At 45.0% G+C, this 24,895-nt stretch overlaps 1 protein-coding gene across 2 annotated transcripts in view; it reads left to right on the top strand.

Annotated features, from left to right (window-relative positions):
* The first annotated feature begins 1,720 nt into the window (after nucleotides 1-1,720).
* Nucleotides 1,721-24,895, top strand: part of GOLGA1 (golgin A1) — a 41,273-nt gene continuing 18,098 nt past the window's right edge. The window contains exons 1-12 of one of the 2 annotated variants that reach the window (XM_053374355.1): nucleotides 1,721-1,845; nucleotides 5,938-6,208; nucleotides 6,953-7,043; nucleotides 8,070-8,144; nucleotides 9,331-9,428; nucleotides 10,357-10,389; nucleotides 11,960-12,088; nucleotides 12,751-12,920; nucleotides 14,297-14,408; nucleotides 17,690-17,785; nucleotides 18,158-18,283; nucleotides 20,020-20,115. In XM_053374355.1, coding sequence (XP_053230330.1) covers nucleotides 6,074-6,208; nucleotides 6,953-7,043; nucleotides 8,070-8,144; nucleotides 9,331-9,428; nucleotides 10,357-10,389; nucleotides 11,960-12,088; nucleotides 12,751-12,920; nucleotides 14,297-14,408; nucleotides 17,690-17,785; nucleotides 18,158-18,283; nucleotides 20,020-20,115 — 1,161 coding nt within the window. In that variant the 5' untranslated portion in view covers nucleotides 1,721-1,845; nucleotides 5,938-6,073. Of the gene's footprint in view, nucleotides 1,846-5,937; nucleotides 6,209-6,952; nucleotides 7,044-8,069; nucleotides 8,145-9,330; nucleotides 9,429-10,356; nucleotides 10,390-11,635; nucleotides 12,089-12,750; nucleotides 12,921-14,296; nucleotides 14,409-17,689; nucleotides 17,786-18,157; nucleotides 18,284-20,019; nucleotides 20,116-24,895 lie in introns of those variants that run through there. The other variant, XM_053374354.1, reaches the window with a different exon arrangement.

The following is a 24,895-nucleotide window of genomic DNA, read 5'->3' as shown; positions in this document are numbered from 1 at the left end:
CCTGAGATCCTGATGAGGTTGCTAAAACCCAGCTCTGGAGCTTGCATTTCTGCAGCTGAGCAGCTGAAAGCAGATGCATAAAGCATCAGATTATAAAACACACCCTGTTCATCTGAAATGTGAACATTTAAAGAGCACCATTGACTGAAGAAAATATCCTTTATAAAAATATACCTCTTTAGTCTCACTGAAGAGGATGTCCCTATTTTCACTGGATAAATGTTGGAGGGTATGCAATAAATTAGTTGGGCCATGGCATCTGACTTGGTATAGGGGACCTGGGTGGTGCTGTGGTCTAAACCACTAAGCCTCTTGGGCTTGCTGATCGGAAGGTCGGCTGTTCGAATCCCCACGATGGGGTGAGCTCCCATTGCTCTGTCCTAGCTCCTGCCAACATAGCAGTTTGAAAGCATGCCAGTGCAAGTAAATAAATAGGTACCACTCTGGCGGGAAGGTAAACTGTTTTTCCGTGCACTCTGGCACTCGTCACGGTCCTCCGTGCGCCAGTAGCGGTTTAAACCTGCTGGCCACATGAACCGGAAAGCTGTCTGTGGACAAACGCTGGCTCCTGCGGCCTGAGTGCCACAACCCCATAGCCGCCTTTGATTCAGGGGTCTTTTACCTTTACCTTTTACCTTAAGGCAGCCTCCTGTGTTACTATGTGATGTACATTTAAAGCATATGGATTCTTTTAAAGAACTCGTTTGTTAGGGGTGCTGGGAATGGTAGCTCTGTGATGGGTAAACCACAGTTTCCAGGATTATTGGGTTGGGGGGAGCTATGTGATTTAAATCTATGGTGTAATGCCCTCAGCAGTGAATTTTATATTTAGAAATAGGGAAGACACCTAGTGTTACATGGGGAGAGTGTTGAGGTGTGAGGGATAATCAACCTGTAGCCCTCCAGATGTTGCATGTAGTCCTTGGGGATTATGGGAGTTGGGACCCCAGCAACAGCAGCTGAAAAGCCACAGGTTGACTACCCCTTTGGGGGGATTCGCTCCAAATTTATTTTATTTATCTGGAGTGTTTATAGCCTGATGCCCATTGAATGTTTCGAATCCAAGTTGGGAACAACAAAATTGACATATACAGGTGAGAGAGATAATAACCATATAAAAATTTATTAGCCCTTTCACAAAAACAAATCAGCATTTTCCTCACAAAGCAAAGGACAGCAATAAAAAAAAGTCACAGTCTGCTTTGGCAGAGACTTGAAGCGAGTTTACTTAAGTGTAGACAGCTACCTCTTTATTAAAAAGGAAAAATATTTTTTATATAACAGCAAAGAACAAAATGGTGTTTCTTTCATTTTCTGTACAGGCTGCATACACGCCTCCCATTTAAATCACATTTATTGGGAACAGTAGTTTGCTAAGGGTGCTATTGGAATTGTAGGTCTGTGAGGGCAAACCACATTTCCCAGAATACTTTGCGGGGTGAGCGTTAAGCGTGTGCTTTAAATGCACGGTGAGCGTCCGTACGCAGTCCTTTGAGCGCCTGCCTCCCGCTCTGTCCCGCCTCCTCGAACGCCGTCCTGAGGCGAAAGTGGGAGGGGCGCGACGTGTGACGCAAGTACCGCCTCCATTTTTTCTTATATCCGCCCTTTTTCAGTCACGCGAGGGGTGGGCCCTCTTCTTTAGCCACGCCTCCGAAGTGGCCACGCCCTCCAACCTTATATCGTCTCCTTCGCTACACACACTTACACACAAAGAAACAAACAGCACCTCTCTCTGCGCACGCGTCCCTAGTCCCTTTCTGCCACGTCACTTCCGCCAGCCGGTGGTGACACTGTTTCCGGATCCGGCTGAGTGGTTGAGGCGTCCGTTCTGTCAGGAACCAGCCGGTGAGTTAAGAGAAAGGGTTTTATGTTCCGCCTTTTCTTTTCCTTGGCGTTTAGAGGGTGCGTGAAATGTCAGTGTATTGCGGTCGTTGGGGGTGGGTTTCTGTTTTGCTTTCTGGAGGGTGGTAGTGTTGGAAAGAAAGGTGAGACGGTAAATACGGTAAATAGGGAAGGTTTGGCGCGGCTGTTAAGAGCCTCCGTCTTCCCCGCTCATTTACCATATTTATTGCCTATAAAAGGACCAAGCAAAAGATGCGAGAAAGTGTTCGGGTTCCCCAACGCTGTTCTTCAGGCGTCATGTAAAAGGAAAAGGGTTCGAGGAGGGAAGAGGGGAAGATTCAGGCATCGTTATTCATTATTTATTTATGAATTATTCTTACACTTACGTCCCACTTTTTCTCCAAGGAGGTCCAGGTGGTGTGCACACTTCTCCTTCGCGTTTTATCTTCACAGCGTTTCAGGCTGAGAGATAGTGATTGACCCAGGGTAACCCAGTGAGCTTTAATGGCTTTAACAGAGATTTGAACCTGGGTCTTGCCGCTCTTCATTGGCTTTCACAGTAATGAGGGGAGGGAAATACCTACTTCTCTTTTTCCCTCTTTCCAAGCCTTGCCCCACCAAAGCCTGATTTTGTACAAAACAAAAAATTTTTTTTCCTTCCAGTAGCACCTTAAAGACCAACTAAGTTAGTTCTTGGTATGAGCTTTCGTGTGCATGCACACTTCTTCAGATACACTGTGTATCTGAAGAAGTGTGCATGCACACGAAAGCTCATACCAAGAACTAACTTAGTTGGTCTTTAAGGTGCTACTGGAAGGAATTTTTTTTTTTGTTTTGACTATGGCAGACCAACACGGCTACCTATCTGTAACTGATTTTGTACAGTAAGTCTGAAGAAGACTTCTACGTAACTCAAAACCACACCACGGTTTTGCAGCATTTTAGTTGACCCAAATAAAGGTATGACTCCAGTGACTTTTTGTTTTCCTGTTTTATGTTGTGACTTTTGTATCATTATTGTTAGTGTTAACCTTGAGTCCTTCTAGATGGGGCTTAATTTACAAACAGGGTTTTGGTAACATGTGCGTTGTAATTTCCCTTGAAAAGAATAAATCCAGATTTAATTATGGGGTGAGTGATGGGATACACGCTAGCATTTTGATGCTAGCAACATTGTTTGGGCACTGCAGAAAAAGGAAAACACCTGGAATGCCTCAGAAGCTCTGATCAAGTAATAAAACTATATTTGGAATCACCTACTTGATTTTTTTATTGTACTTTATTCAAGAGCAGGGACATCGACATCAAGTCTTTCCATGTCTCCATATTTTGCTCACACAACAAAGCTGGTCCAAAGGTTATCCACTGAGGTTTGTGACCAAGTGGGAATTTCAGACAAGATCTTTCCTGGCTGAAACATCCATATCATAATGCCCTTTGCAATCCTAAATGTACTTATAGCACAAGAAGAGCCTTTTAGGGTCAGACCCCAAAAGACGCATCTAGTCCAGCATTCTGTTTTCATAGTGGCCAGCCAGATGCCCATTATGGGAAACTTGCTAGCAAGACCTGAGAGTACTTGCTAGACAGTAAGCCCTGGAATACAGGTGGGGCAGGATTGCAATGTGGATCTGGTTGTATTGAACATAGGTATTATAGTAGCAATGTAAACAATGAGGGGTTTGCTATTCAAAGGTAAAATGGTTAAAGATAATGTTATGCAAATTTTGGAAGGCAAGAATCAAATTTATTTAAGATGCTTAAAGCAACTTCAAATGTGTGTATTGACTCGTGCTCACTGCTTCGTGAGATGGTTGGTTTTATTTTTAAGCTTTCTGTTCTTGCTGTCTTCTACCCAAAGGGTCCCAAAATAACTAATGGTAGTTTAAGGACAGTAAATAAGGCAGAGAAGCAGCCTTTGCCAATCTGGTGCTCTCTAAATGTTTTGGACTGCTATTCCCATACAGCAATGCTGTGCTGGTGTGGTCTGAAGGAGTTGTAGCCCAGCACATCTGGACAGCACCAGGTTGGCAAAACAGTAGTTACGATAAAGTATGGAGTAGAGCAGCGCACCAGTACTAAACCAGGTTTTTAAAAGCCAGCTTAAGGCTTTGTTTTAAAGAAACCTAAAAGTCTCCACCTGTCACTGAAAGGACGTTGAATTGCCACAGCTGAAAAGGCCTTTTTGGGTCACAGCCCAGCTCACTTCTAACAAGTGGAATCCAAAGAAAGTCTTCTTAATATTACCTTAGTGTCTGGACAGGTCCACATATAGGAGAAAATAATCATTAAGGTAGCTGTGTTAGAATTTTAAACTAACACCAGCACATTGAGTTGTGTCTAAAAGATTGTCAAAAGATGTCTCATATAACCAATCCCAGACAGCAGTCTTTTCTGTAGGAAGAATATAAGACAGAAGTGCAGCTCACCATAGCTGCTCCTAAGGGGGTTTGCCTCTACTGCAATAAGCAACTGATAAGGGGTAAATACAGTAATAATTACTGTAGTGCTTAGCACTAGGATCAGTGATAAGAGATCCCTTATCTCCTGTCTTAGCACTTAGTGCTTACACTGGAGATAACTGATCTGTGTGCCTGATATATAGCGTGAGCATCACTTGTCTTAAAATGATCCCACAGGCCAAATTTGACTTCCCCCACCCCTTCAGTAACAGGTGATGGTGGGGAGTGCATTGACATTACTGTAGTCTAATGTGAGTTGGTGGGAAACTGAATATGACAAGAAATTCAAAGAGCATCATACCGGGGGCCAAATATGATCTCTCAGACCCAGAATGTATAAATAAAGAGTGCCTCTGGCTATGTTCTCAACTATATGTAAATAACAGGCATGTGTAAGTTAAAAATGCTTTTCAAACATTAACTTAGAAATTGTATTAGAAAAGCTAAAAAGTCTAGGCATAATTTATTAACGTTGCCTGCCATTAGTCATTTGCTGCCACCATCCCACCTGCTTCTAGAACTAGAGAAGAGTGCTTCCTGGTTGGCGATAGTGATTTCTGGGCACACAAGCTGTGGCACCTCTTGCTAAGTGTTGGTTCAGAGTGGATCCTGTAAGTCATCCTTTTGGTTCAAGCTGAGGGTGTCATCATGAGGTTTGGTAGTGAGAGGCAGAGTTAAATATGTGGGGAAGCTGAAGTTGCTATCACAAATCAGCCTACAATGTTCATGAAGTACTTTCAAGGTCAGCATGTAGGACAGGTGGTGTCAGGTGTCCTATAGCTCCTGCAGGGTTGTCAGGAAATCCAGTAAATAATTCATGGTTGCTCAGGGAGATGGTGTTAGGTAGACAGAGAGGCTGAGCCAGGAGATGGTAATTCCCCTTCATGTGGCTTCAGTGAGACCTCTTCTTTAGTTCTTTTATCTTGCATTGGGGGCCCTGCTTTGATGTTGCAAGCTGTGTTCTGCCTCTTGCATATGGCGCATGTCACTGGTAGGGTCCCTGTGACTTCCAACATACTTGAAGCCAACAAAATCAGAAGAGCCAAGTATTGGTATGGGCCGGAATTTCTAATGATGTTTTTAGTGTTGTGTCTCATTCTGTCTTGATAGCTTGAGCCCATCAATCAAGGGCACATCTTGTGGTTTAAATTTTACAGTCAATTTTAAAGCCTTATGGAGTTTATTTTTATTGGGATACTTGTAAATATTGTAAAACATGACTCAGAAGTACATAATCTTATGTATTGGTTTTAAGAAAAAGATGAAGGAACTGAAGACTGTTAAAAGGTCTGAAACCTGAGTGCGAATGTGGTTCCCAGTGACAGTAGCTTCAAAAAACATTAGTTACGATTTTGTTTTTAGATTTGACTAGTATTGTATCTGTTCCAGTACTTTGGCTTGCATTGAGGTTGGGGTAGGTGGACAGAAGAGAGTTGGAGAGCAATGTAGGTTTAGAATTCAAGGAGTTCAAAATTGTTCCAAACATAGATTTTGATTTTGAACTAATTCTTGCAGATTGCCTGAACTGTATTGTCAGATTTGGTCATTACAAATGCACCCCCGAACTGTATTGTTACTGAACTGTATTGTCAGATTTGGTCATTACAAATTCACCCCCTTAATTTTGAAACAGCACTGGGCAATGAGCCCCTTGAGGGAGAGGAACTGATTGGATGGAAGATAAATCAGGCACAGACTGCTGTGTGCTTGTGCCTTGACTGTCTGAACTGCAGTGATCCTGCCTTTGAGGGCCTGTCTGGCTGTTGAAGATGTTTGCAAAGCTAAAGAAGAAGATTGCGGAAGAGGCAGCTACTTCTCCGCGGCCAGGAGGGGTGGCTAGAATGCCCAGATCGGTCAGCAAGGAGTCCATCACATCTGTAGGAGCAGATTCCGGGGATGACTTTGTAAGTGCCAAATGCTACGTTTTGCTATCTAGTTTTTTAAAACAACTATGTATTGATTTGCTCAATTTTATGTTGAAGTCTACAGAATACAAAAGCAAACCTAAAAATGTTATGAATCTTTCTCTGGTGTGGTTTGGTCCTCTTGAATGTCGTAGTACCAATTCCTTTTGTCCAGGAGAAGAAATGGGGGAAGTGCACCAGGTGGTAGCACTGATAGTGTGGGCTGAATCCAGCACTTCATTATCACGCCAAATTTTCAATAAAGCAGTATGTTCACCTGTCAGTCACCTGATGTAACTCTGACAAGTGAGTGATGTTGACTGGTGAGCAGTGTGGGGTTCACTTCTGTGTTGGCAAGGGTATCAAGCAGCCAGTATGACAACTTCTATGCAATTTAGCATAAAAAGGCAAAATTCACTAGCACCTCATGAAGGTGGAGTAAGACCAATGCTGAGTTGAGAGGAATGAGCCTATCCATCTAGTGTGACATTATCTAATCATAAGAGAAGAATTGAGAGCACCATTTTTGCTAGTGGAAGGGATAAAACACTGCCAATGCTTTAAAAACTGTAGCATGATGTAAGAACTGCAGCAAAGTGCCATTCTCCTCTCATCTCTCCCCCTGCTCCCCATGGGCAGGCTCTTCTTTTGTTGCTGTTGCTGAAATGGACAAGTGTGTTGGACTGTTCATTTCTGAATTTTTAAAAGTGAGTATCCCTACTATATATCTCTTAATTCACTAAGCCCTCAGATGGAAGCAGCTCCAGGGAGGACCTCTCGTCTCAGCTCTTCCGGAGGAATGAACAAATCCGGAAGCTGGAAGTCAAGCTGTCTGGTAGGTGCCATGTTGGGGGTGAGGGGTTGGCCTAAGAACACATGTGCTCCCTGTTGTATAGACAACATTCAGAAGTCATACCTGTTCAAAGCAGAGGGTGAGCCAAAAGTAGCCTTCTAGGCCTTCTAGACTCTGTCCAGGCCATGCCTCTCAATGGCCTGCTCCACACTGTCCTCTGGCATGGCCCAAATGTGTCCTTGGATGTGATCATGCCTCTTGCTTGTGTAAATAGAGGATGGAAAGGGATTTATGTATTTGCAGAGACCCTCTGATATTTATGTGGCCAAAAAGTAACCTGCTATACAAAAGAGTCACATCCATTGCTTTCCCCCACTTTTGCTTCTAGCCCTGCCCACCACTGGCATGTCTCTCCCCCCACCCCCCAACAAAGGTTGTCTACAAAGGAATGCAGCCCTAAAGCTAAAAATGTCCCTTATCCATTGCTAGAGTGGGCAGCGCTCCCACCCTGCCAAAAAAAGCCCTTCCTGTTTTTAATTACACTTCTGTAGTCCACTGCTGTAAGACTCCATTAATCCTTCCACTGTCTGCACTTGGATAGGCAGTCAAAAATGACGCATTGTTCTTCTAACATATGATGATAAAACTGCTTCCATTCTTTGAGCCAGCAGGGATGTTGTATGTGTGATTTTATAGAGCATCAAGGTCTGAGTTTACACATACTCTGTGCAACTATACTATGGGCTACCGAGAAAGGAATGGACTGCTGGAGCCACTCTGCTGGTCTTGGTAATTTGCCCTGCCCTTTCAGCAATGTTTGATTCTCTGTTCCTAGCAAAATTCCTTCTGTCTGTACCTCTTCTTCATACTTCATGTGCAGTAGCAGTATTTTGTTTTGCCTGGTGTTGAGGTGTGGCCGTTTGCCTCACCTTCCTTAACAGAAATGATTTTCAAACAAAGGAAATCATTATTCCTCTTCACTCACCAGGTTTTTTTCCTCCCCTCCTCCCGGTTTTTCCCCTCCTGTCTGCCCATCTCTGGTTGGTGCTGCTGCCTCCTTCCCCCAAGATTACGCCGAGCAGGTCCGAAACTTGCAGAAGATTAAGGAGAAGCTTGAGAACGCATTAGAGACCCATCAGGATTGTACGTACCCATCTTCTTTCCATTTCCCTTTAAAAAAGGGCTTAGAAGCCTCAGGAAGTAAAACTGTTTTTTGAACTTGAGCCAGGCAAGAAAATTATTATTTGTGCTTGCTTGCAAATGAGGATGAAGGCACAGTTTGTAGGCCAGCATAGACTTTAGTCTGGCTGTTCGAAACAGGTTTATCACTAGCAAAATCCTGAGGGGAGGAGGCAGCGTGTGAGCCTGAATCTCATTCTTGAAATGGTAAGCTGTGGTTTGGCATACACTTGAGCAGGCCCTTTATTTACTTCCTCATTTGTGGGAAAGCAGATGAGGGGTGAGATTTGGGCCTAGTATAGTTGCTCAGTATAGTGCTGCCTGAAGTGTAGCTGGGACACTGAAAGAAGAGAAAGTGAAATGAGCAGAGAACTGTGAATGGTTCTTTATTCTGAGAAATATAACACATACAAAACATAGGCATCTCTCATACAATGTTCTCATCTGCTATCTGCAGCTTCTGAAGGACCTGTGCAAGGTTCAGAGGTTTTTGAATAAGCAGGGGGAGCATCCGCCCCAAACCCCAGCTTGGGTCCCGTCGAAGAGTTACCTCATTCTGTGGAGTAATGTTCTGCTGATGGGGCAGTACAAAGGGGCGGTGCCAGAACACATGCTTTCCATATGGAAGGTCCTGGTGTGATTTCCCCCCACCCCTACCCCAAAAATCTCCAGTTAAAACAATTTCAGGCAGTAGTGGGACTGCCCCACTAACCTCAGTCTACCCACAGCCAATATCTGCCTGCCTGTTTTCTGACTCACAACAGTCCAGGAGATGGCACTGCCTGTCAGTTTGCGGCTCCTTAATCTCAGTGTTGCCCTTGTAGAACTCTGCAGGGAGGGGGAAGAGGACAAAGCTAGAATTGCTTAGCTCCACCTGTCACTGGCTGTGCCTCCACCTACCATTGGACTCCCTGCCTTCTGCCCTACCAACCCCATTGGGCACCAGCCACTACTGATTTCGGGTAGCAGTCATTAGCAATTAACACTTTGCTGAGGGACTTGGGGACCTACTGCCAGTCAGAGCAGGCAGCATTGGAGTAGCCTTGGCTCACTGTTAGGCAGTAACTTGCACTCCTAAGATGGAATGAGTCTGGGCCTTGGGCACAGTAGCACCCAGGTGTTTCTCCGGCTCATGTGTTGTCACCCACAGCCTTTGTGAAGAAGCTCCAAGAGCAGAATGAGGCTCATCAAGCCAGCACGGCCAAGATGGCAGAAGGCACAGTTTTGGCTCTCGAGAAGAAGGACCAGGTCAGTCAGGCTCGTGAAGCCTTTGTTGCCATGCTTACAGAAGTTCTGAGATGGGTGAGGAGAGGGACAAGCCTTCCTGGTCAGCCCCACTCTGCCAGGTCCTCACTTTTTTCAGGCTTAGCATGGTCATTTCAGGGAATGATGAGGTTTGTAGACCAAACAAACATTGAGGGGGCACTTTCCCCTCCCATTCCTACTCTCCCAGAAATAGTCTCTCAAGATTGTTATTATTTGTTAAATTTATTAGTAACTTTTTTTGCCCTGGCAACTCAGAGCCACTTACAATTACAGTGGTACCTCGGTTTTTGAGTGTCTCAGAAGCTGAATGTTTTGGTTTTCGAAAGCCGAAAACCTGGAAGTAATTGCTTCCATTTTCAATCATGCCTTGGAAGTCGAATGAATTCTGCTGCATGTTTTTCAGTTTTCTCCATTGAACTTGCAGCCAGCCCTTTGCTGGCTTTCGAACATTGTGGAACTTGAACGGTCTTCCGGACTGTTTTTGTCTGGTGCCTAAAGATATGTAACGGTGGTACCAGGTGAGCCTCCCTGTGGGGAGAGCTTTCCACAAGTGAGGAGCCATCACTGAAGATTGATTGATTGTATTTCTGTGCTGCTTTTCATTGAAATGAATCCCAAAGTGACTTACAAACAATAAATGACAGTAACATAATAAAACACATTAAAACATTATAGCATAAATCATATAAAATAACAAACAGTCATGCTCCTTCTCTCTCAGACTGTCCCTTTAAGGAAGGGAGCCTCTCTGTGATGCAATAACAGCACCAGTTGCTGTTGCTCCTTTGAACTGTGCAGGACAGATGGTGTAGGCTCTGAACTTTTCTGCTCCCTGGTTTGTTGCCAGCTTCTCCCTCATTATAGCCCCTCTGGCATGCAAATGTTGACCTGTCCTTTTCTTCCTTCCCAGGAATGGAGGGAGAAGCTGTCGCACCTTGAAAAGGCAAGTAGCTTACTTGGAGCTGGGCCCTAAAATGTGCAAACAGACAGGATCTCATTCTTGGAGGCTGTAATCTTCTCTTCCTTCCCTTCCCAAATAGACTTCAAATTTAGTTCCCAGCTGTGCTGCAGACATCATAAGCAGCTTAGTCTCGGTGCCTCATGTCCCTCAGTCTTCCATGACAGTCTAGACTGTTGAATCCTGTAGACATTTCTTGATAGCAAAAGCATTATGTGGTCTTGCAGGGTTACCAGCAGAATGATGTAAATTCTCTCTCCATAAGGCAGGAAGGTGGGAAACTGCCCCCCCGCCAGATGTTTGGCTTCCAACTCCTCTCAGCCTCAACCAGCATGTCTGGTGACGGGGTGATAGGAGTTGTAGTTTGCCAACATCTGGAGGGCCATGGGTTTCCCTCTGCTGGGCTAGGGAAATATTATTGTGATCCTTGAAAGAGAAGCAGAAAACCATTCCCTAGAACACTTGAATAAGAGAAGCTTATAAAAGGCTTCCAGATTTTTCTCTATATTCTTGAGGCCTAGAATCTTGAACAAAAAAGGCTTCTAGTTACTTGAGCACCTATACTACTCAGGGGTAGCTAATGGCAAACAAGCAGTAGAATAATTACCAGACTAGAAGAATATTCTGAATACTTAGGTACAATTGTCAAACTTTTAAATGCCGTCTCTGCTGAATGAAAGACAGAGACTACTCTGCTTGTAACACCCCTCGACAATAGAGAGTGTGGCAATGCCCAGATGCCTTGAAAACAAGGCTGGCCTGCGACACCCCAACTTACACCTGGCAGTACCTCTCAGTTTATCCTTACCCCTGAGCAAGAGAACTCCCAAAGCTGCTGCTTCATTTTCTGCTGCAAGGGGTGTGGCTTTAAGGGTCTCTCGTTCCCAAGGGTTGCATCCAACTAAGTTCTAATCAGAGTAAACCCACTGAAAATAATGGACTAGCACTGGATGCAGCCTCCAGTTGAGTGAAGGGGTGTTCTGTTTGCCATCCTTGAGGGGACCCCTGGGAAACTAACCAAGCCAAACCTCCTGTCACCTAGAACTGGTGTGTGTGCATCTGAGTGCTGGATGGGACACAGAGGAAGCTCCATCAGACTGGGTGTCTGTTCATAAAGCCTCACCTGAGAAACTAGGGTGGTGCCAGTGGGTCCCTGAAAAGCTCTTCATTGTGAGATTTCTGGGGCAATTTGTGGGCTGTTTGGGTCCTGGGTGAGAACCAGGAGGATGAGAGCTTTTCCCTATAAATATTAGTAATTTGTATACATGGTTTTATTGCGTATTTTGTAGCATTTGTTGTTGCTCTTTCAGTTTTCTTTACACAGAATAGAGATAATTTCTATGACAGACCTTAGCTAGCTTGCGTAAGAACATCAAGACCCACCACAAAATCCTTGTTGTGAGTACTTTTTGATATATAGGGCCTTTGCAGATGGGCCTTCCTCCCACCAAGCAGACCACTGGACAATCTCCCCCTTTTCAGATCTTAATTGGCTTTTACACTGAAGCTGGGAAATCCCCCTAATCTTCTTTTCTATGTGTGGGCTGCTCAACAGGAGAAGAAGCTCCTTTCGGCACAGTTACAAGAGATGAAAGAGCAGAGCTTGAACCTCTTCCAGAAAAGGGATGAGATTGATGAGTTGGAGGGCTTCCAGCAGCAGGAGCTGGCTAAAGTCAAGCACATGGTGAGTGATCCCAAGGGAGGCCCATTTGGGGTAGGGCAGCTAGACCCAGCCTAGACCTCTGGGACATAATCCAGGAAGCCCTTGCCATTATATTCCACTGACCCCCCCCCTCCCCACAGCTGGCTTTCCTCTTTTTCTCTCTTATCTACCCTTGGGCTTATTGGACTCTGCCTTCACCCTTTAGTTTATTTACTACATTTATGTTCTACCTCTTTTTCACCGTGGGAATCAAAGGGGAGTACATGGGCAATCTCAAAGTAGGAACATCAGAAGCTTGTCCTGTTTAGCTCAGTATTTTGTACACTGACCATCAGCAGCTCTCCTGGGTTTTAGGCAGGAGACATTATCAGCCTGTCCTGGAGATGTCAAGGATTGAACATGGGACCTTCTGCATGCAAAACAAATGCTTTTCCACTGATCTATAGTCCTTCCCTTAAGACACAGGGGCATAAGAAGCCATCCTACAACTCCCACCAGCCCTAGCAAGCAGGGCTCAGAGGTCAGGCATGGTGGGAAATTACAGTGCAACTACATCTGGATGGCATTAAACTGGCCACCCCTGCCATACTCCAAGGTAGCACTGTACTGAGAAGTTCCCTCTGCCTCTGAGAGCTAGCCGATTGATATGTAGTTTTGTTGTTTGTTTTCTTTAAAACATGCAGCTTTTGAAGAAGGAAGAGTCACTGGCCCAGATGGAGCAGGAATTGGGATCCTCCACACAAGAGCTGCAGCGCACTCGAGAGGAGCTGCAGACCTTTCGCACTTTGTCCTCCCACCAGGCAGCAGAGTTACAGCAACTACGAAAGCAGCATGCAGAGCTGGAAGCAGAAAGGTTGGGGAAAGAATGTTCTGTTTAGACCCTCTGGGTGTCTTGTCCTGGACAGGCTTTGTGTGCCTGTAAATTCTTATTTATTTAAAAGCATCTCCTCTTGGTTGCACGAGCGGTGGTAGCCCAGAACTGGAAGGCACTGCTGAATGTTAGTATTGATCAGTGGTATCAAAAAGTTTGGCAATGTGCCCTTTTAGAGAAAACACAAAAAACTCAGGGCAGCCAGGGGATAGTAGGTGAAAGACCCATTTGAGAAATTATGAGTAGCATTTATTGAGCCATCATAGTGTTATAGTTAGAGTGTTAGACTACAGCCTGGAAAACCAGGGCTCAAATCCCCATTTGGCCCTGAAGTTCAGTGGGCCAGTCAGTCACTCTCAGCCTCACCTACCTCACAGGGTTGTGAGGATAAAGTGGAAAGAAGAAGCAGGTGCACCACCTTGAGCTTCTTTTAGGAAAGGCAGAATCTTTATGTGATAATTTTAAGATATGCCAGCGTAAAGGATAATGTTTTCTCCTTGTCCTTCGTATATTCTAGACCAGTGCTACTCAAAAGTGGTGGTCCAAGGACTGGTGCTGGTCCACGAGCTGTTGGCTGCTGGCCAGTGGCAGCCCCATCACAGCCCAGGTTGGATGGGATGCTTCCGGGACCAAATATGGCACCAGAATCTGGGATGTTGGGAGGGGAAAAATAGCTGGTCCACCACATCAGAGTACTACTCTAGACTATGGACCTTTTGAGTTACCTCTTTACCTTGAAACCCTGTAGAATAAATATAAACATAAGCTGATGAGTTTGCATTGTTACTGAGCTATCTTAAGCCTGTTATGTTAATGGCTCACTCTTTGCATCGGTATTGTTTGTTTCATTTTTTAATCTGTATCTTCGAAACAGTTTAATGAACAATTTTTAAAAAGCATTTCTAAAGTGCTTAATGTTTTAAAGATTTCAAAGTGGTGTACAATAGAAAACCAAAACAATATCATCAAAACGATGGGGCTGATGGAAGTTGGCAGGCCCAGGTTTCTCATGCCTGCTCTAAGGGGCAGACCTAAAACCACTGCCATCTCCATAAGACAGGTCATGGGGGCACCATTTCAGAGCAAATGAAATAAAGCTTCCTGTGGTTGGATATGAAACCATTATCTCAGCTTAGACCTAACACAGAGAATTGAACTTCTTGCTCAGGGATGGGAACCTATGGCCGTCCAGATATTCTTGGACTTCCCAAATCCTTTGTTCCTGACCACTGGCCCTCTTGGCTGGGCTGATAGAAGTTGGAATCATAACAATATATGGAGGGCACGGTGTTGGCTATCCCTGATTTCTGGCCTTCAAGTTAAATTTCTCTTCCTCCTTTCATTTCCTCCCCTCACAGGGATGAGCTCATCGATGCAGAGGAGAATGCAGAAAGCAAGATCACAACCTTAGAGCAGCGGAGCCAGGAGCTCCAAGCGTACATTCAGCAACTGTCAGTAGATCTACAAAATGTAAGTGGGAGATTCTCTTCTCTTACCCACATACATCAGATGCCTCTCTTGCAAGCAGAGAGTGTGGTTAAAAGCTTTCCTTTTCCCTTCAAATGAATTGAAGGATAGTAGAGAAATTAAATAATTTTTTTGTTATTTAATTTACATTATCATTAGTTCTGGTAGTAGTACTGTTGTTGTTGTTGTTGTTGTTGTTGTTGTTGTTGTTGTTGTTATATCATTTCTATACCACTTTATATTTTTAAGGGGGGGGGGAATCTCAAAGCAGTTTACAACATGCATTGGAACTACATTAAAACAAAAAATTATGTTTTGATATTTGTGGACGCCGAGAAAGCCTTTGACAACATTTCTTGGAGCTTTATGTTGAAGAACCTCCGGGGGATGGGGGTAGGCCAAGGGTTTGAGAATGGTATAGGTGCAATTTATTCTGAACAGAAAGCAAAATTAATTGTAAATAATGTGGTTACAGAAGAGTTCAAGATAGAAAAAGGGACACGACAGGGGTGCCCCATCTCCCCATTACTTTTTATATCGGTCCTGGAGGTTTTGCTTAATATGATTAGGAGGGACCAGTTGGTTAAAGGGATTCAGGTCGGAGCTAAACAATACAAACTGAGAGCATTCGCAGATGACCTAGTACTTACACTGCAAGAGCCAGAAGCTAGCACGAAAAGAGTTTTGGAAATAATCCAAGAGTTTGGTCAATTGGCAGGATTTAAACTGAATAAGTCAAAAACAAAGGTATTGGAGAAAAATTTAACACAGGTTGAAAAAGAAAGGTTTCAGAATGAGACAGGGTTGACTGTGGTTAAAAAAGTGAAATATCTGGGTATAAATATGACAGCTAGGAATGTGAACTTATTTAAAGATAATTATGAAAAAACTTGGACAGAAGTGAAAAAAGATTTGGAGATTTGGTCAAATCTTAAGCTTTCCTTGTTAGGTCGAATTGCAGTTATAAAGATGAATGTATTGCCAAGAATGTTGTTTTTGTTTCAAGCATTGCAAATAATGGATAAAATGGACTGTTTCAAGAAGTGGCAAAAAGACATATCTAAATTTGTCTGGCAGGGCAAAAAGCCCAGAATTAAATTTAAGATATTAACGGATTCAAAGGAAAGAGGGGGGTTTGCCCTGCCAGACTTTAAACTGTACTATGAAGCGGCAGCTTTCTGCTGGCTGAAAGAATGGCTGCTTCTTGAAAACACAGACATTTTGGACCTGGAAGGTTTCAATAATATTTTTGGGTGGCATGCATACTTGTGGTATGACAAGGTTAAAGCACACAAAAGTTTTAAAAACCATATTGTCAGAAAAGCATTATTAAATGTTTGGGTCAGATATAAAGACTTGCTAGAAAACAAAACGCCAAGGTGGTTGTCGCCAATGGAAGCTAAGGCAGTTAAAAAGTTAAACATGGAGTCTAAGTGGCCAAGATACTGGGACATTCTGGAAAAGGAAGGGGACAAACTGAGATTGCAGAGTTTTGAGAAATTAAAAGGGAAGGTGAGAGATTGGTTGCACTATCATCAAATAAATGAAGCGTTTAAAGTGGACAGTAAAATTGGCTTTCAGGTGGAAAAATCAAAATTGGAGACAGAATTGTTAGAACCCAGTACTAAGAACTTGTCAAAAATGTATAATTTGCTGCTGAAATGGAATACGGAAGATGAAACGGTTAAATCAGCTATGATTAAATGGGCTCAGGACATTGGTCATAATATTTTGTTTGCTGATTGGGAAAAGTTATGGACCACCGGAATGAAATTTACGGCATGTAATGCCCTAAGAGAAAACATTATGAAAATGATCTATAGGTGGTACATAACCCCAGTCAAGCTCGCAAAGATATACCATTTGCCTGACAATAAATGTTGGAAATGTAAAGAAAAGGAAGGTACATTTTTTCACCTTTGGTGGACGTGCCCGAAGATTAAGGCATTCTGGGAAATGATCTATAATGAACTTAAAAAGGTATTTAAATATACTTTCACCAAGAAACCAGAGGCCTTTCTCTTGGGTATTGTCGACCAAGGGGTGTTAAAGACAGATATAACTTTTTTCATGTATGCTACAACAGCAGCTAGAACACTCATTGCGAAGTACTGGAAGACGCAAGATTTACCCACACTGGAAGAATGGCAGATGAAGGTGATAGACTACATGGGCTTGGCAGAAATGACGAGCAGAATCCGAAACCAGGGAAGAGAAACAGCGCAAGAAGAATGGAAAAAATTCAAGGACTATTTAAAGAAATATCACAAAGTTAATGAAAGTTAGAATGATGATGGATTGGAAAGTAAACGGTTACTATTAGTAATGGTTAAGACAAGGAGAATATGGAAGATTAGCTTAAACTTAAATTAAAATAAGGGAAGATTTGCTGAGTAATTGATAAGAATTTGGAATACAGAAAAGGGAGGCACGAGGAAGTCGGGGAAGGAAGGTATACGAAATCAGGATATGAAATGGTACATGTTTTGTTGTTTTTGTTTTTTTTTTTTGTTGTGTTTTTGTCTTCGTATGTTTATGTATGTTATGTTTATATGGAAAAATTCTTGAATAAAAATATTTAAAAAAAAAATAAAACAAAAAATTAAAAACATAGCAATTAAAACAGTGAAAAGACAGTGAAAACAATAAAATCACAAGTTCACTTCAGGAGAAGTCTTGCCCAAGCAGGTGTGTCTTCAGGAGCCAGCAGAATGCCAATGCTGATGGGAGCATCTCCTATTTCAGCAGCAGGGAGGGCACCTACTAAAAACATTTTTGTTTCAGCAAACCTACACTGGTACATAGAATGTTGACATGTGTTTTAATATGTTTTTTAGCTTGTTGTTAATTTTAATTATCTTTAAAATGTTTTTAAACACTGTTCTTAACTTCATTATTGATATTTTATTGTTTAATTTCTTTGTATACCACTTTGAGGGTTGTTTTCTTTAAACAATCGAGTGGTTTATTACTTTTATGGGGGAAATTCAGTAGGTGTCCAACTAAACTCTACTTAGAGTAGGCCTATTGAAACTAATGACTCTCAGTTAGCTGTGTCCTTTAATTTCAGTTGGCCCACCCTTGAGTGGGACTAAAGTTGTGTACAACCCATTGAAAATGGTTTTTATTTCAATAACTTTGTTTTTTGTTCTTGGGTATCTTTGCTTTTTCTTTGCATGGCTGCTCTAATTGTTTTTTCCTCCATATTGTCATTGTTAATCTTCTTGAGCCCCATTTGGTGGAAAAGTGGGAAAACCCAATAATTAATAAAGCATATATTTTAGGCTCAAGTATCTGCCGCCAGTTGTGAAAAGCGATTGGAAGCACTGCAGCGAGAACACGACTCTCTGAAACAGGAGCATGAACAGAATAAGCAAAAGGTATGGCCTGGATGTTATCACACTGAGAAAAGGGGTAAGCAGACCCCCAGGGTTTGGGCAGAAGAGAATGCTATGTGATGATACAGATATTTCAGCAACCAGAAAAACTGGAATTGATGTGCAGAGATTGTGGGGTCAGCAACCTGGTGCCCATGGGTGCACGAATCAGTACCTCCTCTGGCTCCTGTGAAAGGTCTTAGTAAATATGCCCATCAGAAATCCCCATTGCACAAAAGTGAGAGACTGGTTCTTCTCCCTGCTCAGTGCCTGGTTGCAAATGCGCAGCCTCTCCTACATTGACGGGTATGCCCGCTTCAATGTGCCCATGTTTATTTAGAATTCATTGCAGAGCAAACGTATGTCTCTCGACAGATGATTGTTGAGGTGGAGGAGAAAAGCCAACTTGTGGGCCACTTGCAGGAGAAAGTGACCATCCTGGAGAAGCACTTTGAAGGGAATCTCTCTGGTGACGAGCATGTCCAGGAGCTGCTCAGGGAGGTAAATTTGGGGCATTTAGAAGGGGTTGCAAGAGTGCTGTACTGAGGCCATCAAATCTTTTCATGCCATTGTTTCATCATCCATGAAGATGTTCTTTAGGGCTGGGTACCAGCCTTGTGGAAGCCGCTGAGCTTTCACACTTCCAGTAAAATGCTGTTTGTAGAGACAAGTGGAACTGGCCACAGATGTTGGCAGTGTGGAGTGCTCCTTTGTAGTGTCTCAGCCAGCCGTGCCCTCCTCTACAGTACTCCCTTCCACCCACTGCTGTCAACCAGTATTCTATGTTCACTGAGCTTGCTCAGTATTCACTGGACTGTTTTGAGGGGTTTGTTTTTCTCCCCCTTAGGGTTCCCCCTGCTAAAGATTTTGTTGATGTTCCCCCAAGCCTGCTGATACAACTCCCCTTTCGCTGAACAAGCAACAACACTCACCACCTGAAAATCAGTAATGGAAGGATGGATCTTTTAGATCCTTCCTGCCCCATCATGGGCTAATGATGCTTTCTGGTCAGAGCCTGGCTTTAAGGATTTTGATAGCATGGGCTCAGTTCATTCTGGATGTAGAGCATGGTCTTCTCGCAAGTGGGTAACTGAAAGGGCGGGGCTGCCATTCTGATGGGTCTTAAAACATCAATCAGATGTGAATTCAGCTTAGCATTGTCATTGTCCTCACTTGGTTTAGGTTTGGCATGGCCCTAATTTTTCCCTTGCGTGAGTAGTGAGTATTTACATGCCACCCAGGAATACTAAATACTGTGAGAAGTTTGGCTGGCATTAGACCAGATTATTGTTTTATGTCCAAGAGTGGGGAACCTTCGGCTCTCTAGGTGTTTTCTGAACTACAACTCCCATCATCCACAGCCACCGGCTGGGGTTGATGGGCATTATAGTTGACCACTCTGGTCAACTATAATGCCCACTGTTTTATTTCTTTGCAGTCTTTGCACCCGCCCTTTAGAAAAGTCAGTACTAAGACAGGCTCTGCCCTCAAGGCTCACAATAAAAAAAGAGACTGCACATGAGAAAAAAGGAATGGGAAGGTGGAGGAAGCAAACAAGCTCAAGCACAAGTTATTCAGGTTATTCTTCAGCTTACAGCCAGTGTCAATGGAGGTTCTGCTTGTCTTGCCCTTCGTAAAGAGTAGACCCTTCCTTGAAGCTTTCCTCACCCACGTCACTCAGAACCAGGGTCAGATCTGGTGACAGCATCAAGGCCACGAAGACAGGACAGTTCCTGCTGCACAGTTCTTCCCTCACATAGCTTCCTACTTAACTTCTAGGAGCACTAGAACCTGCCTCATTTTGAGTGAGACTGTTGGTCCATCTGGCTCAGTGCTGCCTACACTGGCTGGCAGGGGCTTTCCAGGATTTCCAGCAGGAGTATTTCCCAGCCCTAGCTGGAGATACAATTTGGGATTGAACCTGGGACCTTCTGCAAGGCAGATGCTCTGCCATTAAGCTATGACCCTTTCCCTACTTTTCTGCAGCATTTTCCAATTCTATTACAGTTTTGGCTGCAGACTTTTAATGATGCCATGTAGAAAACTCTTGCTTAATGATTCTCTGTTTCATTTGCATGGTTGCTCTGTACTTTTATTAATTTATTTGTATTTTTGTCTGTTCTTTTTCCATTGTATTTTGTTGACTGCTTGGAGGGCCACCAAGTTGTGAGACATCAACACATAAAAGCCATAGTAACAATAATATTAGTAGTCATTGCATTTTCTCCCCTTTCTAGAAAAGTGCTCTGGAACAGAGACTGGAGGAGGCCAGGCAGCAGCTTTCAGCTGCACGGACAAGCCATGCAGAGAGTTTAAGTCTTCTGGAGACTCAGGTACACAGGGCAGGATTGCTTTCTGAAACCTGGGATGCTGCTTGGTGGTTGGTGAATTACAGCCTTCTCATACTTTCTGGGGTTGGGGATTCCTCTTGGCTTGGTCAAGCCAGGTACTCAGTTTGGAGGGACTCTCTTCTCATGGTTTTCAGGTCCATTGCTCTGCCCTGGAACTTGTGATGTAGTAGGAATAGAGTTTCTCTGAGCATGTGCTGAGTGCTTTTCCTTGGCTGCTGAGTATCTGCAACCAACCTTTTATATATTTGGAGGAGATGGTTTACAGGGCAAGCGGCAGCCTTTCCAGGCCACAGCACCTGTTTAATAAAAATAATAATAAATATTTCTGATCTAGGACTTGGTTTCAGTAGGAAGGTGTGAGTGAAGCACATGTTCAGGAAAGGCACGAAGTGCTGTGTGCCCTGGGTTGTACCACTTTGGACTGGTTGAGGGGGCAGGAATCACATCTTTTGAGCGATCCCTCACATAATCACCCCTAAGAATGGGCTGTAGCTCAACAGGAGTGCATCTACATTGAATTTAGAGGGCCCCCAGTTCAGTCCCCAATATCTCCAGGTAAGGCTGGGAAAGTCCCAGTCCTGAAATCCTTGAGACAGAGGCGTAGCAAGGTCAGATGGTACCCAATGCGGAATTTTTTTTGTCACGCCCTCTCCCCACATTGACAGCTCGAGGTAGACTTGGGAGTCAGTGATACCTGGGGCAGTCCACCCCCTTGCCCCTGCCCCCCTGCCTAGCCCTGCCTACACCCCTGACTGTAAGGCTCATTGGACGCAGTTGGACTACTTCTGAGTGAACATATAGGATGGCGCTTGCAAGCTGACCCAAGGGACGTGTTCCTGTAGATCACTCACATCAAGTAAAATGGATGTCTAAGGAACTTACTCCTGAGTAAGGAGTCGACCTTGAAAGCAGCCCAGCTGCCATCCCCAAATCATCCCCCACCCCCAGCATTCCCCACAAAATTCAGAAATTGAGGGCTTCCACTGAATTGGGTTGGGCCAATTCTGGACCTGAGAGGGTGCAGCCCCAAGTGTGCTTACTCGGAAGTATCCAGCTCGGCTAGCAAGCGTCCTCGCAGTGGGATCCTATGCATGTTTCCTTCCTCACTGAGCATGGCGAGAGTTACTCCCTAGCAAGGCTGCTTGCAGCCACATTCCATATCTTAAGTACACTTGAAACCCTCATGCTAAAACAAGAAATCAGGACTTCGAACCAGACGAGATTACTCAAAAGTTGTTATTATTATTATTATTATTATTATTGGCCTGAATGCAATGGGATTTCCTTCCTTGGAAAGAGGCTTGGGGTTGTGGTTGTGGTCATTTGAATGGGACTTGCCCCGAAGAAGGGTTTGAGTATGGGAGAAGGCGGGTTACTTGTGCGTAAAGCCCTTAGTATGACTAGTTATGGCCTGAGCCCAAGAGTGTTTATTCTGAAGTAAACCCTGTGTGGATTGGGACTGTCTCCCACATAAATTGGCTGGAATTGGAAGCCATAGGCTGCAATCCGCTCAGATCAATGGTGGGAGGAGAACCGAGGCTCATTGGGCACCAGCGACTTGGGGACAGGAGACTGTAGGGAAGCTGTTGTAGATATTATCATTATTATTATTTGTAGAAAGTAGTGCTTCTTCGCTGCTCTTTTCGCGCTGCCTGCTCACTCCTGTTTGGAGCAGCCGCCTTCTGCCCAAGCTGCTGCCTGGAACCCCACCAGCTGAAAGTAATTACTGGCCGGTTGGCACCTTAAAATAATAATAATAATTTATTATTTATACCCCGCCCATCTGGCTGGGCCTCCCCAGCCACTCTGGGCGGCTTCCATAGAAACCAAAAATACAGTAAAATATCACACGTTAAAAACTTCCCTGAACAGGGCTGCCTTAAGATGTCTTCTGAATGTCAGGTAGTTGTTTATCGCTTTGACATCTGCTGGAAGGGCGTTCCACAGGGCGGGCGCCACTACCGAGAAGGCCCTCTGCCTGGTTCCCTGTAGCTTTGCTTCTCGCAATGAGGGAACCGCCAGAAGGCCCTCGGCGCTGGACCTCAGCGTCCGGGCAGAATGATGGGGGTGGAGACGCTCCTTCAGGTATACTGGACCGAGGCCGTTTAGGGCTTTAAAGGTCAGCACCAACACTTTGAATTGTGCTCGGAAACGTACTGGGAGCCAATGTAGGTCTTTCAAGACCGGTGTTATATGGTCTCGGCGGCCGCCCCCAGTCACCAGTCTAGCTGCCGCATTCTGGATTAGTTGTAGTTTCCGAGTCACCTTCAAAGGTAGCCCCACGTAGAGTGCATTGCAGTAGTCCAAGCAGGAGATAACCAGAGCATGCACCACTCTGGCGAGACAGTCTGCAGGCAGATAGGGTCTCAGCCTACATACCAGATGGAGCTGGTAAACAGCTGCCCTGGACACAGATTTGACCTGTGCCTCCATGGATAGCTGTGAGTCCAAAATGACTCCTAGGCTGCACACCTGGTCCTTCAGGGGCACAGTTACCCCAGGGAATCCTTCACACCTGCCCGTCTCCTGTCCCCCCAAAACAGTACTGTCTTGTCAGGATTCAACCTCAATCTGTTAGCCGCCATCCATCCTCCAACCGCCTCCAGACACTCACACAGGACCTTCACCGCCCTCACTGGTTCTGATTTAAAAGAGAGGTAGAGCTGGGTATCATCCGCATACTGATGAACACCCAGCCCAAACCTCCTGATGACCTCTCCCAGCGGCTGCATGTAAATGTTGAAAAGCATGGGGGAGAGGACAGAACCCTGAGGCACCCCACAAGTGAGAGCCCAGGGGTCTGAACACTCATCCCCCACCACCACTTTCTGAACACGGCCCAGGAGGAAGGAGTGGAACCACTGTATGACAGTGCCCCCAGCTCCCAGCCCCTCAAGGCGGTCCAGAAGGATATTATGGTCGATGGTATCAAACGCCGCTGAGAGATCCAGCAGAACTAGGAAACAGCTCTCACCTTTGTCCCTAGCCCGCTGGAGATCATCAACCAGTGCGACCAAGGCAGTTTCAGTCCCATGATGAGGCCTGAATCCCGACTGGAAGGGATCCAAATGGTCCGCTTCTTCCAGGCGTGCCTGGAGTTGTTCGGCAACCGCTCGCTCAATCACCTTGCCCAAGAATGGAAGATTTGAGACTGGGTGATAGTTGGCCATCATGGCCGCATCTAAAGATGGCTTTTTAAGAAGCGGTTTAATAACCGCCTCTTTCAGCGGGTCTGGGAAGGCTCCCTCACGGAGGGAAGCATTCACCACCCCACGAAGCCCATTGCCCAGTCCTTCCTGGCTAGCTTTTATAAGCCAGGATGGGCAAGGATCCAGGAGACAGGTGGTTGGTTTCACTCGTCCAAGCAGCCTGTCCACATCCTCGGAGGTACCTCGAGTAGCAGACAGAGAAGGCAGCAGTAGCGGCAGCTGTCAATGGCAAGAAATGCCTTCCCGTCCCAAGGATTATCTAGGACTAGGGATGGACGGATACTCAGTTTCTCAAAGTGAGCGCTTTCCTTTTTTAACGAAACAGACCAGGAGACCCCAGTGAGACGGAGCTGCGTGCTGCCTTCACCCCAGTTCATCCCGCCATCTCACCCCACCCCTCACCCCATGCAGCTTCCTGGTGCCATTCATAGCTTCATGCTGAGGACTCCCACGCGTGGGAGAAAACTACTTATCCAATAGCAAGCCAACCCACACCTGCCGCCGCATTCCATTTTGAGCCCTTTTGCTCGTGGCTTACCAGACGTGGGGGCGCCTCCACCCCTCTTCTCGTCCTGCAGTCAGTCACTGGAGGAAGCAGAGGGAGTGTTCCCCGTCTCTCGCACGCGCCTCCTCTCGCTCCTTCCCTTCTGGGAGATGCTGTAGCTTCACGCTCATTCACCCAGCTGCGCCGAGAGGAGCCTTTCTGGCGCCATTTCCCGCGTGTGCGCATCTACTCGCAAGGTCCTGGTGCCAAACGGGGTGACATTCGGCACCCTCCGCCTGCCCACAACTCCCAAGCCTACAGCAAGTGGCAAAGCAGCAGCAAAGCACCCCTGCTTTGCCGCTAGCTTTAGGCTTGGGAGCCATGGGGGGGGCGCTGAATGTTGCCCCCCTTCAGGATGGTACCCGGGGTGATCCGCCTGCCCCCGCGCACCTTTGCAACACCACTGCCTTGAGAACTGCTGCAGTCAGTGCAGATAATGCTGCAGTTGGTAGACTTAGCTTGTTATTTAATTCAGCCATTTATACAGAACTGTGAGGACTAGAACCTTCTTTATTTTCAAGGGAAAGGCCTTAGCTTTGTGGTAGAGTACCTGCCTTGCATGCTGAAGGTCGCAGGTGGTTCAATCCCCATCATCCTCCAGGTAGGGCAGGAAGAAACACTCTTCCTGAAACCCTGGAGAGCCAATCAGGGTAGATGGTACTTAACTAGATGGACCAATGGTCTGATTCTGTATAGGGCACTTCTCATCTCTCTTCTTCTTTTTCTCCTTCTTCTTCTTCTCCTCCTCCTTCTTCATATACCGCCCTATACCTGCAGGTCTTAGGGCGGTTTACAAAATAAAAGCAGAATATAAAACCACAAAATATGTAATCAAAATAAAAACAACAATCCAATGACACCCCCAACACTTTTTAAAAGGGCGTATGATGTCAATCAAATCAACCAAAGGCCTGGTTTAAAAGGGACGTTGTTGCCTGGTGCCTAAAGGTGTATAATGAAGGCATCAGGCATTTTATTTATTTTTATTTTTATATCTATCTCTATATCT

The sequence above is a fragment of the Podarcis raffonei genome, chromosome Z, assembly GCF_027172205.1.
Source record: "Podarcis raffonei isolate rPodRaf1 chromosome Z, rPodRaf1.pri, whole genome shotgun sequence".
Classification (NCBI taxonomy): Eukaryota; Metazoa; Chordata; class Lepidosauria; order Squamata; family Lacertidae; genus Podarcis; species Podarcis raffonei.
Note: the sequence above shows the minus strand (reverse complement) of the source record. Positions and strands in the feature narration are given on the sequence as shown.